Source organism: Trichoplusia ni, chromosome 2 (genome assembly GCF_003590095.1).
Source record: "Trichoplusia ni isolate ovarian cell line Hi5 chromosome 2, tn1, whole genome shotgun sequence".
NCBI lineage: Eukaryota > Metazoa > Arthropoda > Insecta > Lepidoptera > Noctuidae > Trichoplusia > Trichoplusia ni.
In genome coordinates, this window is record NC_039479.1 from 5625747 (window position 1) to 5641378 (window position 15632).

The 15632-nt window shown below is 35.5% G+C and overlaps 1 protein-coding gene across 2 annotated transcripts in view; it reads left to right on the forward strand.

The window, feature by feature from the left end:
• The window catches only part of LOC113504795 (protein dead ringer), a 102796-nt gene that overhangs the window by 3886 nt on the left and 83278 nt on the right, over positions 1–15632 (forward strand). Inside the window, exon 2 of one of the 2 annotated variants that reach the window (XM_026887243.1) lies at positions 3347–3391. The exons of the other annotated variant lie outside the window; for it this stretch is intronic. Coding sequence (XP_026743044.1) covers positions 3347–3391 — 45 coding nt within the window. The remainder of the gene's footprint in view (positions 1–3346; positions 3392–15632) is intronic. 2 annotated transcript variants of the gene reach the window in all.

Consider the following 15632-nt stretch of genomic DNA (forward strand, 5'->3'; position numbering starts at 1 on the left):
TGCATTGGTATTTTGGGCGACGGCGACGTTTTTTTGTCGTCCCTGCAAACCCATCGGTTTATGGTTCCTATACCAATAAAGATGTTGTAATCAACAACAAAGTCACTTAAGTTGATCAAGACTAAATCTCTTTCATAAATGTTATTGAAAATAGCAATATAACAAGCAATAAACATGATTTATGAGCACCAATCCTTGATTCCTAACAACATAAATATAGAATAATCTAGATCTGAAACTGAAATAACCAAAATTGCATCATAATAAACACAAATGTAATGTAAATCATTTTCAGCAACTAGGATTAATGAACAATCCGGGAATTCTAACGATCTAAAGTAACGAGATCTGAAGACTTTATTATCGCTTACCTGTATAACACATCATTAGCCGTTTATTTCTGTCCCGACACATATAATGTTTGCGTTTGACTCAATCATTTATTCAGCGGTGCGTCTGGCTTTGGCGACATCTCACGGGAGGCCAGGACGCACGATTTATTATCCCCACTCGGCGAATAGAGGGCCACGAATTAATTAATCAAGCCTAGCTGTCAGTCAGTGCACAATCGCGGACTATACTTAGCTCATATCCCGAACGCTCGCTTCCTTTTCCTGTCGACACCGCGACGTACCATTAATTGAAATAATTGGCGGGCTTCGAGATTTTATTTTTTCGCGTTGACAACACTGTTTGGCGGTTTGCATTAATTTTAATTAACTATGGTTGCGTGTTCGCTTATTTTTACATATTCTTGGTATTTCAATGAAAAAACTAATTTAGTGACGACAGTTGTTTTAAATTTAAAGTAATTTAAGAAAATGTATTAATCGTCGTCAAACTTGGTTTGCAAAAATATTTTACGTTGTGATTTGTTTGGAAAGCACAACTGTAGATTTCCTTTGATCTTTTTCCTGTATATTTTGCATGTGTTATCAGAAAATTGAGCATTTGACTTATCTATGTACCTGCAACGTAACATTTAACGTGAATCACTTCATTGCATAACCATTGCTTGTTAGTTGTACATTTATTTGGCGGCGTTTCAAATGCAGATTGGAGAAAACAAGATGTCGCATTTTTTTTTTCAAACGAATAGGTGCAGATGCTGAATTAAGGACAGATTATTTTTCTGTTTTCTAATTATTGAGGTAGCATATTTTATGATCTTAACTTCTTTCGACATTACCGAAGACGAGTTTATAAACATATTTCTACAAATATACGATCCGATACTAATGATACTTACAACGATAGATAATTAATATAATTATAATCTAAATTCACCGCTATTTTCCTTAATTTCAGCAAGTTCAGACTTCCTTAACTTCAATTCAAACACTATTGAGAATAAATCCTTTTTCCCCTATATCATAACCAAAAACTTGACACTAAGTTTTTTGCCACCGTGACCCACTTGCCACAATAAGTTGTCGGCAGATGGGTTGTTACCTGGTCACGTGCTGGCCACAATAGACCCTATCTCACCTACACTTGGTAGCTGTAGAAAAAATATTCACACGTTTTTCGACCTCTTTGGTAACACATACTGTTTTATTCCTTTTTGGTGTTTTTAATTACAATAGGATGATGTGGTGTTGTCAGTATTAAATATTCAAATTCAAAGATTATTAAGAAGTTTTATAATTGGTGTCTTAAGTGAGTGTATACTTTTAGACACTGTTCACTTGTGTTAACTCATGAAACTAACTACATAAATCTTGTACAAATGTCATGTAGCGTTAATAATTCTGTAAAAAGGTCGATTATGTAGTAACTTAACTGTTTTAATAATTTTGCGCAAACACTTGCTAGATTTTGCAAGAGAAGCAATAGATCCGGCCGATCCGAGAGCCTCCGATGTAGCAATAAGTCGTGAATAAATACTCAGATAGGAGATGAAAATTAATTAAACATGAATTTTATTCAAACATTATTCTCAAATTTATAGTCGTTAATTAGAGGTTATGATCGTGGTCAGAATTGATGCTTAATAGTTTGTCTAGAAACTGTTTATTATTCTATTGTTTGTAACACCTTTATTAATCTCCCGTCTCTGTGACCGGAGCTTTCACTTAACTGTTTGTACGTATTTACCTACATACCATAACCTCTTAATACATTTACGCGAACCCCAAATCAAATTGATACTCTCCAAATGCTCACATATTTCGATTATTCGACACGAACGGCCTTTTGTTGAGATATTAATTTGCATACAAATAAAATGGCTGACTCGACAAAAGGACCATTGTCACAGTTCTTTACACAGAAATCGAACTTGATCCTTTATCTCTCATTTATATTCAACATATCTGTCGTAAATAATCATATTGACATTCAATATTTATAAAGGAAAGGTTGCGTGGGATCGCGGGCCGCTTGTCACACCGTCGCGTAACGCCTCGCAGCGATTCAATTATGTATTGCGACCGATAGTAATCTATGATCGGAGAGATTTCAGTGATTTTGCGTCGATGACTATAACTTGCGTGTGGGCTTGTCTGATAGTAGGTCTGAGACCGATAACGGTAGCATAATTGTTTATTGTTGCCAAATTTTGTCACTATGCTCTTAAAGGAGTGTTCGCTTAGCTTAGTATTAAAACATTTTTCTGATTATGTATTTAAAACCAATAATCACCTTATTAAGCATTATTCTCATTAACCTTTCCTTTTATCAATATGTAAACGATAACTATTGAAGCCTTAAAGTTAAATTAATTATTGTTTTAGTAACATCAAAGTTTAGCACCTCCCAACGAACACAACCGCAATGGCATTCACATATTAAATCCAGTTAAATACAATGATAACTAACAACTTCTCGCTAAAAAAATCCGAGCTTTCCCTCTAACCACACGAGGTGATGACCTTCCTTGAGTGTTCTCAATACACGTCTATTACAATACTAACAATATCTTCCTATCTGTGAGGCAGCATCAATTCGCGTGTTATTAACACCAACCAATCAATTCTTGGTAGAGTTAACCATACTCTTTCGATTTGTGCTTAAGTTTCTTTTAATGCTTGCACTTTATGTAACTTTTTTTTTCAATTGATAAATGGGATAGTTTGTAGAATGTTTGACCTTGTTTGTTGATACCTTCTTGTTGCTTTTTTTAAAATTAAATAGATTCCTTTTTCAAAATTATGTTTATTACGCTGATAAGTATTGGAGGGAAATTAGGAAGATCAAATGATGAATAAAGCTGAATCACATTACCAATAGGAATAAATTAATATTATGTTACATAATGTTATTTTAAAGAACAGTTACTGTAATTACAATATATATTTTTGGAGTAAATAAGCAGTTGATACATTCTGTTTTTCTTTTTCTCCAGATTGCTGGTCTGGCTCTTAAAGAAAGAATTGGAATCACACTCAATGTATGTACTGTTTTTATATACCTCAGGTAGTGAGCAACATGTCAAATTAATGTTTACCTAAAAGTGCAAAAAAGAAACGTTAATTTGTCATGTTTAATATAATTCGCTATGTAAGTAAGTCACAACATACGTAGTATAAATAAACCCATAGCAATTCTTAGCAAGCGTTATCGCCGAGTATTTTTCTATTAACTATTAAATTATAGGTGCTATTATAAATCATTTTTGTTTATAACATTATTAAATTGTGCTGTTTTAAATTGGTGTTTATTGCGATAAGTTTAGATACTATTTTGGAATGCAGAACTTGTGTCATTCGACGTTCTAGCTGCTTGGTGTTGTGTGCGCGGGCGCCCGCATAGTGGCAGTCACAGAAACAATTTATTTCATAATACCTTCCCTATTGGTTAATATCGCATTCCTATTAATATCGTTGATTATTACACACTTATGTTGGTTAACGGTTTTGTGGTTTATAACGAATTTATTGATGAAATCGATTGGCAAGTGAGGGATCATTGTTCTTATCTCATCGTTGATTAAAAACGAATCAAATGGCTTGACGGGAAGTCTAGCAGTGAAAACTGTAAACACACAGTACAAGACGTGAGAAGGGTTTGATCCCTGCATAGGACAATCATTTGGTGATTCACGAATGTGTCCGTCCTAGTCTTTAGAAGAAAATCCTAACTACGAGAGTGTTTTTTTCAATTTCCTATCTAATGTATTTTTTTTATGAATTACCATAGTCAATTCCCTGCGCCTATTTATCATATTTCTTCTTCCTCGTCGGCGTGTTAGTCATCTAATCATAATTTCATTGATCGTGTATGTTTGTCTGTCATTACGTTTGTAACCTCTCATTTGCATAGTCATAAGTACCGATAGATGATAGAGCGGCGCGTTCAGACGCATTTCATTCAAATAATGTCGTCGTGAAATTGCTAATATTCATTTACTGACTTTCTACTAAGCTTTCCTTTGCATAGAACTTCAAGTAAATTCATAGCGCATGTATGTCACTTGCCGATTGATTTATAATAGGGATGTTGACTGTTTAAAGTCAAAATGTATTCAGTCCTTCAGTTCGGTAATTAAAAAATATTGGACAAGTATTTTTGGTTGTTTCTGAACACGAAAAAATATCAAAGATGAACCGCTTTAAAGTTTAGGAGGGGGAACTAGTGACATACAATTTCATAAAATTCATACAAAATCGTGACGTAACGATTAAGTTTCATTCACTGTCATTTTAGACATAAGCGATCATCAGAACACTGCCATTAGTTTCCTTTGCATGTCTTTAACTAGTTGAAAAGTCTGACAGCCAGTCTAACCAAGGGGTATCGTGTTACCCAGGTAACTGGGTTGAAGAGGTCAGATAGGCAGTCGCTCCTTGTAAAACACTGGTACTTAGCTGAAACCGGTTGGACTGGTAGCCGACCCCAACATAGTTGGGAAAAGGCTAGGCAGATGATGTCTTTAACTAGTTCGACTTTTGGATAACGAGATTTGATCTATTACTCATTACACCTATGTTCTATGAAGAAACTATGTCATATGTAGTACATTATTTCTAGAACTAATAACTATAAAGTTGAGGCGAGCGATAAAATTTATTCGAGCGACACATTGTATCTATTTGTTTTGTTAATAATACAATTTGTATCATAAAGTGTACCATCTCATCGATAGTTCTGAGAAAATGACGATATTTCATATGATACATACATTACATCTGTGCGAATTATGAGATGTAGTAAGACTGTAGCTGTTGTGGAAGCAGGATGCAGCTATGCGCAGTGTATCGCTGTCACGCTTCCGCAATGTCAACAGAAGTGCTTTAATAGGTCATAATACAGGTTATGGTTACTCATACGAATTTATTAGAGTGATGTTTACGTGCCAACATGCAGTAATAAAGGCAGCCATCTAAAACAATAAATGTGACGCATTGTGTTTACCTTAAAGAAAAATAATAATTTAGTCTTGTGTAATGTATTAACATGTCCATGTATGATGATATATCTTCTTAATTTTGTGTTTTTTCTACTGTCATTTATTCTCTATTATATAAAAAATGCAATTGAGTACACAATCTCAAGCCAGTCTGTCAATTCTAGTACTTATTAAGAGTGATGCAGAAATTGAAATGCACACGACAACGATGGACCAAAGCTGTTTATTTTACAAGACCTAATGCGTCGAACTGTTTAAACAAAGGTCGATAAACATGGCGGGCGACACGAATTCCTCCGCTCAACATTAATCATTAAAAGCCTTTCACTAAAAAACTAATATTATTTTGATCAACAGTGATGTTAGTAATAACAAACAGTGTTATGTAAGGCGAGACCGGTATACCTATCAGCCGTTGTGGGTCTTCGCGAAGTCATACGATTATAATCGCGTTCCGATATTGAATCAGTGCACGGCTGTCCTTAATTAAAATGTCGCGCGTGCATGTTGAGCCTAGACTGTTATAATGAATGCTAATTGTGTGGAAAGGTGGGTATTATTGTCTGTATTACTGTTTAGTTCTTCTGTCTTGAGTTTGTGTGTTTGGAGACTTAAATCTTCAATTTTATCGTTTAAGGAGTTTGATAGCCCGGCCCAGCATGTCTTGACGACTAAAAGAGAAAACAAGGGGCCTACCAGTGCAGTAGTGGAAGCGTGGCAACGTACTACACAGTGTAGAGTGACATCTTTTCTACGTCGTTAGGAAGTGGTGGTAGGCCCCATGGTCTAACAGGATGTTTATTGTCAACAATTCAGTTACAAATTAGCCTTTAGTAATAGGTGTAGCCAAAATTGCTAGCCCGACATTTTAGAGCCCAGAACCCGGCTCTGTTAACAGTTATTTCTTATCATACCAGCGCGCAGAACGTGCAGAGTGGGCGCCTAACATTTTTTTTTTTCAAACCTGACTGTAACTGAAGCTTCCTAGGACACTCCCTGAAAGAATCTTAACTAAGACAAAAAAGATGACAACCCTCTGTCCTAAGTCAGTTTTACTTATGGAAGCAGTTACCCTTAATTCAAATAACAATACAAAATGATGTTGTCAGTTTTTAGGAGAGGATTAAGTTATCGGTACTACTATTGCCTACCCAGTCTAACGTCTTATGCACCGAACAAATTCTTCTGGAGCCCTATCACCAAGTCCAAAGTGAAACTGTTGCAGCTGTTGAAAAGCGACGCCGATCAGGACATGTAGCGAGCCGTCTCTGTTCCGCACTGCATGTCTTAGATATCGAGGTAGGCCCTGTGCATTTGTAATACCACACGGTTTAACATTATGATGAATTATGTTCATGACTGCGTTAGGTTCAAGCAGTATCATCAAAAACTAAGCTTTATACGCTTGAGTTAAACACTGAAGTAACTGTACTAAAAGTTTACACTAATCATGTTGCCGGTTCGTAATTAATTGTTCAGGATAAAAGCTTTAAGGTTCAAGTCTTATTTTTAAAGAAAATAAGTAAAAAAATAATTCATTGTTTATTTCAATTACCTACTCGAGATTTTAATTACTAATTATAGTCGTGAATTAATTTCTTTATCTTATGGTATTTTGTCAAGGTAACTAAAAAACAGTGAAAACTACTTAAATTAAATGATTAGAATTGATTGGTATTAATTAGGAGTAACGTAGTAAAAATAAGTAATCCATAAGACAATTTAAATTATGTTTAATGTAAGTTATCCGAAGTAACACGAAGATACACGATCTTAGTTCGGTGGGCGGAGTGGGGATGATTGATACAGCGGCATGCGCGAGCGCAGCTCAAGCGGTCACGACTCGCAATAGTAATCGTTCCCTTTAAGTTATTTTAATTTTCGACATATTATGAGGTTCCTTTGCCTGCAGATATTTTGCAGGACTTAACAGTAAAAAGAAATGTTAATATTTAAAATAAATATATATTATATTGTCGAGAGACATGAATAACCTTTGGTACGGTGATTGATTTGACATTTGTGGTCATTCATTTAAATGGAAAGACAGTGATCAAATACGAATAGACAGGAAACACGTATTTTACGCAAAACTTAAAAACAGGAGGTTCTTAGTTGATTATATTATAGTTTTGTGATAAGTTTGCTAATACATAAGAATCTCCATTATAGCGTCTATACACGCCTAAGAAATTTTAAATTCAGATTGGTTCAGAGCAACAGAAACTTCTCCCCTTTTTTTGTGACATATTTCACTGCTACTCTGCTCCTATTAAAAATAATGTCATGGTATACATCTAATAGCTATCAATAAATGGCCAATCTAACACTCAAACATTAGTTCCCGTGATTAGCTCGTTCAATCAAACAAACTCTTCAGTCTTATAATATAAGTGTAGACAATCACGGCAACGTCTTATTAAGTCCCTTTCCCTCGTGTTGAGTAACCCGATGCTCCTAAGTCTTAATCGATTGGGTGGAAAGCGAAACAATCGATACATCGTACTTATGATATAACGATTCGTTTCCGATTGGGATTCTTATATGGGCATCGGCATTATATACTAAGGTACAATTTAAGACTATATTGAGTAGGTTTTAATTCGGCCACCTACTTACTCATTAAGAAAAAGTGATGTGAAAAATGTATTACTGTCAAGTTCTTACGCGATACGTAACATCATACTAAAAGTTTTACTACAAAACTTTTCCTTTTGGCTTTTCTTTTACCTTATAAAATACCTATTGACAGATAATTTAATGCTGTGCACAAGTGCGAATTGCCGTATTGTAATTTGTAGTAAAGTTTATTATTATTTTGTAAGAAAGTAACCGTAATATGTAAAGATTAAACCACGAAGGTTTTGATACCATACCTCGCTGATTAAATCGCATTAGCGGCTGTACGGCTTCGGCCAAGACTTCTTGTGAAACTCGATAGGCGGTGATTTGTAATCAATAATATTAATATTGACAAGCAAGGGCCAGAAACTGCTTTGTTTGCGTTAAAACATTCAAGGATGAATGTTTTCTTTGGAATTGTCAGTTTGACACTAAAGACGTTTTTTACATTGAATATGAAAAAAGTATTATCATAAGGGGTACTGACTTTGTAATTGTAACGTTATTGTTACTATTTTGTGATAATAAAACGGCAAGATTAAATTCTAAAAATCCACATTCACTTGTGATAATAACTGTACAAAATGTCATATTGATGTTGCTCAGTGGAACACGAAAAGGGGGTGTACTAAACCACCAAAATTTCAATTGTCCTTGTCAAGTGACAATATGAATTATTTCTCTTTATTTAATTACCGTATCCACTGTATAAGCTTACGTTTAATTGAACACCTTACCGTCCACTATTAAAGCGCGTGCCGTCATTCGTAACCCACATAAACTACTCAAGAGAAAATTTTCCTTCGCATCAAATTAGGCGGTTTAATTATTTACTAGCACTAAAACGTACTGTTAACACTTACAAAATATAACTTGACCTACCCTCACCCTCTGTTTACTGCCGGTCCTAAGATACGGAGGGGAAAATAAAAGGCTCTTCAAGGACCAAATTAGGGTAGTCTTTTCGGCCAGTAAAACGTTCGGGGAAATAAAACTGATGCGCAGAACAGTCTGCCGAGGCAGGTGTATTTTTCCTCGGGGATAAATAATTCTTTCTTTAATTTTGGATAAGTGCTCCGAAACGCGGGTCTTATTTCTTCAAATTTGAGGTGAGGGATACAAGATACACTAACTAGCTATTGTTCTTGCACAGGGAGTTTAAAAATGTAATGTACTTTAAAGAAGTAACTTGCATATCGGCTTTCAGAGGATAAATCCCTGTTTTAGTTATTACAGTAAAGTAATGACAGGACAAAATGAGGAGCTCGTGGCTAAGGTTTAACCGCATAAGTGAATCGATCACAGGTTAAGCTACACTTGACGCGTTTGGTCCGTAGATGGGTGATCTTTGTCAAAACAAGTCCCTCTGTGTTTCGGAAGGCTCGTTAAACTGTGAGTCCCGGCTGTTATACCTTCATCTTTGATAGTCGTTACAGGTAGTCAGAAACTTGAAAATCTGACGACCTGCCTAACAAAGGGGTATCGTGTTGACCAGGTAACTGTGTTGAGGAGGTCAGATAGGCAGTCGCTCCCTGTAAAACATTGGTGCTTAGCTGAGTCTGGAGACTTAGACTTGAAGCCGACCCCAACATAGTTGGGAAAAGGCTAGGCACAAAGTAATGCACATTCGTTCTGTAAGCTCTTTTATTTGTTCAACAAAGGCACAAGCATATGAAGTCCATAATCACTGGTCCAAAGGACCACTTCAATTCTTTACGACTGCAATTTATGATTACACTGAAGAAACCCAGTTCATTGTAATCGAAGAGCCTGTATAATTATCACACTACAATTTCAGTAATCTCGCACATATCCTACGCATTCACAGCATGTGCGTAATTTAATACATTACACAAAAGAATTTAACAAGTCAGGCTTGTGTTTGCTCTTAACTATTGATATTACGCGTTTAGTCCGTTTTAAGTCCCCGGTTAACCAACGCCATCTATGGGGGGTTGACCTTAAACTCCCGAGGTTTTACGCGTTCTATTCAACTGTGACTAACAGCAATTCATGTTTGACAATTTTACGAGCGCGACGATTCACCAATGGCGTCCACTTATAACTGCCGGCTACGGTCAATAAAATGATCATTTATTGCTCATACGCCGAGTTAGTTTTATTAGGTACATGCACTTATATTTTTGTTGCGCTATAAGGAAATATACCTATTTGTACACTTTGGTATGTAAGCGTTTCGCTATTTGCCCAAAATAGTAGAATCGCTTTTCGTTATTTACAACGCTACTGCGTTCCTACATAGTACAGAAATAAGATTACAAGCTTTTGAATGGAGAGTGTTTATAGATTAATTTCTTATATTCATTTCAATGATGATTCTCTTGAAACGCTGCTTATGTTATAAAATGTACTGCCAACGAATCACTATGTTACTTATCACCAAATATTCAGAAATTTCATTTCAGAAAAAAGAAGCTAAAGTAAAAAAAATACATTGTATTATTTTACAGACCGTAAAAAAAACGCTAACGGTAAAATAATGTCTGAAGTGCCAGTTCTAATTTAAAAAAAAAACTCCAAACACTTTGATTAATCTACATTTCCCATAATCCACCATTGGACCTCAACACAGTGCAATAAGAACCAGTAAGCCTTTGCCGTATAAAAACACTATTCAAAAACAAAAGAGCATGGCTGTTTCCTTGACGTCAGCCTACATCACTCAACGAATCTTGATCTTTGTCTCTTCTATAAATATTGTTTATGATAATTATGTTTATTATAATTTATAGCAATGGTAATGTTAATAACTTAACAGTCTTTTGTTATATTAAAAGTATAAAGAGCTATTAGAGTTTTGCGTTCAAGCATGGTACCTACACTTAACCACAATCTTCTCGCATCTAACAGTATATTTAAATAGATACTTACCGTTTAAAAGTATAGGTAGTAATGTCAATGGAATAATTCATACTTTTTAGGTATATTTAATCGTATTACTTTAAGTATCTCTTGAAGTTAAGTGTTAATTTTATAATTTGAATATCTAGAGATGAAAATATTCACAGAAGCTCCGTCGTCATTTGCTTCAATGTATTAGATTCGATTTTTTGTGTACTCAGTCCGTTCATTAGCCGGCTGAAATGCTTGAATTAAGCAATAAAAAACATTGAGAGAAAAACTAAAATGGACATAATAATATGGACATTGGACCAAAGTCAAATTGGAAGTTTCGCATTCAATCTAAGAAATAAACGTATCTAAATAAGATACAAAAGCAGTATTTTAATTGGATTAACAAATATGAGCGAGCTCAGTATCATGTTGTTTATAAACAGTCGCGCTGTAACCGACGCGTGCGCACTTTGATCTCCCCTCCACGCCCACGAAGCGATTAATACGTTCTCTTGTTTGTTAATCTGTTAGTTTTATTAGAGTGGGCAACACTGATTGTTTTAGTGGCTATCCCTGAAACTAGAACAATAATTATGTGGTCACTTTGAAATAAAGGCAGCATTACAAACTTGATTTAATAAAACAACTTTAATTACATTTCTTCAGTACTAATTTATCAAAAACAATTATCTCATTCCATTTACTCTGCCTCAAAACAACGTTAAACCGTTGCAAAATGTCATTTCATCTACCCGACTCACTGTACGAATAATAAATCCAAGCATCAAACAGAATAAAAATGTCATAGTAACAAACAAACGCGACAAAAAGCTGCGACCGCAATAAATATAATTAATTAACGCGCATAAAAGCATTAAGCGATCCTCACAAAAGCTATTCAATGGCCGAATGTTTCTTTTCAAGTAGCTGTCTCTATAAACGCGCGGCGTTAGTGATGTGGCGCATGCGTAATCGACGTGATTAATTGTCCAATCACGGCCCGCTATAAAAAATGTCTTCATAATTTTATTTTAATGTCGTTAACACAAAAAATGCTTTATTATTTCAAACTGGTTACTATCATTACCTATTTATAGTATTAAAATATAAAGTTTCGACGATTGAAAAATTGGTCCTTCGTTCTGCACTGTTTATTTACATTGGCGATTTGGTCCTTTGAGTTTTTGCAGCCAAAACATCATTAATAATTTAGTCTAGTATAATTTCAGTAATCAAACATAACAACGACGGTTTAAAGTGATCTGCCGTCAATCAGGTAGGAGATATCGCACAATTTCTCACGGGCATCACACGCCACTGCGGACTGTAGTTACCGGGATAGTCGATCCCGATTCTCGGAATAATTATGTGTATCGTAGCACTAATGATACGTTTCCTATACTTGAAGATGCAACAATCAAAATCTAAACGTAGGAACCTCTGCAGCGACTTGGTCCTTTTAACAGGGACACGGAAACTATGCAACGGCAATAAATTTCATTCGTCTCAAAAATATTAACAGAAAAGTATTTGTTATCTGTACCGTTGATCGTTTTAGTACTTGAAAACGCATGGAAAACTTTACAATAAGCTTTCGGATTATTATTCAGAATTTTATCACAACCTCTTATCATGTTATCGAAAAGGACAACAAACTCACAACTTCTGAGAAATTATAGAACATTTTACATGTTACGAAATTATCAGGAGCTATTTACTTTAAAATAAATATTTAGTAAAATATGATAAAAGTCATTTTAATCTGTATTCATGTCCTCAAAAATGATCGTCTAAGAATTTGTTAGCGGGTGTTAAATTAATATCTGATTGGCCATTTTCTTATAGCCATAACCTGAAAATCTATAAAGCGGCTGAGGCTTCATATCTATACTTATATATAAAGCTGAAAAGTTTGTTTGTTTGTTTGAACACGCTAATCTCAGGAACTACTGGTTCAAATTGAAAAAATGTTTTTGTGTTGAATAGACCATTCATCGAGGAAGGTTTTAGGCTATATACCATCACGCTGCGACTAATAGAAGCGAAGATACAATGGAAAATGTGGAAAACAGGGCAGGTATAAATCATAACTTATATCTTCTAACCACGCAGACGACGTCGCGGGCAACAGCTAGTTCTTCATATTTTATAAAACTATGTCCTAAATAATATTGTCTATTGGCGACTCCATAGAAGTTGTGTTCATATCGAGAAGTGTTGCTACTGTTTAATAGCGGGCACTTTGATTACAGATTATAGTAATTACGTATCTGGATCGGTCGAGACACGCGCGGGGCGGGGGGGGGGGGGGGGGCGCGGCGGTGCGCGAGCGCACGCTACCGCGCGTTCAACTGTGCTTCAATTTATAGCAGTTGAAACTGTTTTATAATTCCCATATCACTTACTTTGATTTTCATGTCCTTTGAGGCATCTGCAGTGAGACAATTAAATTTAATGTCAGAATTTCAACTCAATGTAGGTTATACAAGTTTATTTTCATGGAACGTCAAAGTAATTCCAGTCATTTATTGCCACCGTATGGATATTTCCTTTTAAGAGGCAATTTCAATATAAATATTGTGATGAAAGTAGACAGCAATCAACTAACTCGGTACGCTTCTCATATATTAGAAAGCAATTATTGTTCTAGTTTACGCCCATTTTACGCCACATGTAACTCGAAGTCGATCATTTGAATTATATTTCCAGTTTATAATATCCAATATTATATGAATTGCGTTGGGAGGCAACGGTAGCGGATAATTAGAGGATTGCGGGCAGGTCGCGCGATAACTAGTCTTAATGACGTGAAATCGCACTCCAACGCCGGCCGCCATCTTGAAATGATGCAGCGATGGCGGGAAAGCTTGCAATTAGCCAGAACTGCACACGGCTTGATCACTGCATATCGAGCTTTGCTATACGTACCAAGAAATTACTAATCTGCTTCCTTATCAGATAGTTTTATTTATGATGCGTTTTAAGTATGAGAAAATTAGTGTTAAAAAGCCAAGTGCACTCCTTACTTTTGTTTCAATTTATTATAGTAACCGTTTGACTTGGGTCGTAGCCTTGACTAACAAAAAACACTTTAACATTGTGTCAACTGGTAGTATAATAGCTATCAATACAGCCTGTATTCCAGTTTAAAATTGGCCTTTAATAAGATTTCCCAATCATCTAGTGATCTTCTAAAATTGGCAAGCAAAAAATCACTTGCCAAATCCTCTTCCCAGGCTAAGGACCGAAATATAATCGATTCCCACAATTTAGAATCGAATTTAATCGGAGCGAGATCAGCTGGTCCTGATGCGGTTCTGACAGGCGTCAATTTGGAACCACGAACCTGGCTACTGTTCCCCTCAAGCAATGATTTGGACACGCAAACTTGGGTACAAGAATAAATAATCCCGATATTACAATTAGCACTTATCAAAGTCTCTTAATCTTATGCTTGTGATCATGAACAATGCAGACATATTGAACATCTATATTGTGTATGTTTATTAACTTTGAGAGACTAAGATATAGATTCTCAAAAGAAGTAATTTGGGATATTCCTCTTTTTTAGTTTAATCTTAAAGTTTCATAGCAGTGATTCCTAGACGCTGAATTTAGCTGTAGCCTGTAAGTGTAAATTGGCTATATTTAAGTGTCACAAATACCGTCCCCGTATCAATGAAAAACACATAAATGCCGATGGAAATACCATTTTCCGACACTAACAAAAAAACCTGTTCGTTGTAAAGATTAGTCACATTTTATCGGCATTCCTATAGCATGGCTAAGTTCGCGTCTATTGTTATTACATGCTAATTCTATTCGAAACGGTTTTCGCACATCTTCGCAAAAGTATTTTGTTAGATGTTGTAAAATTGAGATGATTATGTTCAAATGACTACTAAGATGTGGATCCATCGGCTTCGAGCACGCCTGTCGCCGTCGGCGCTCGTGACTGCACGCGAATCTAACTCGATGCCCCTGCGCAACTCTATTTAGTTATAATTCCAAACTAATTCATTCTCATAACTATTTTAGGTTTTTCTTCAATGGTATGCCATGATTGTGTCGGTTTTTATGTGGACTAACTGACTTGCGTTTTTTGTTGGGTTTATAGTTAAAATAGTGAACAAATCGTGAGGTGCGAATTTGATCCCAAAATATTTGCTGTATGACTCGTCACTACGCCTAGAAAGTAATGAATCAGTATGATGATAATGAATGTACAGTGTACGTGTACATTTAAAGCAGGTTTTAATACTAATCTTATTATGTGTTTTTGCTATACACTGGTAACGCATTTTAAGGGTTTTTTGTCGGTTGTCCTCAATTTCATACATTTGTGGCTTTAGTTACTGTTGATGCTCTTGGTACATGATAAATTCTTGTGGTAATCGCTATTTTACTAGTTGCGTTTTACACATAATAAGTATTTGAAATTAGTTATTGTGTTTATTTCGCTGCTTCGTCAGTTTAGGTTGTTGTTAATGACAATATTCTATTTATGTTGGCAGACAATTATGCATTAGGTAACACTTTGTAAGCGCCTCCAAGTTTCATAAATTATTTTCGATTCCATCGAAGTAGGGAGCGTGCCGAGCTCCCGCCTTAATAATGTTTAAATATAGAACAGCGAAGGGATGGGACATATGTGTTGTAACGCGTTTGGCGAAATGTGATTACAGTCAGTAATTAACGAGCCGCTATTTATGGCGCTGCCTACGCGACATTATTTAAATATTTTCTTTTCATATTCTAAAAACGGCGTTGCGTACAGGCTCGGCCGTTTCGGAATCATACTCTT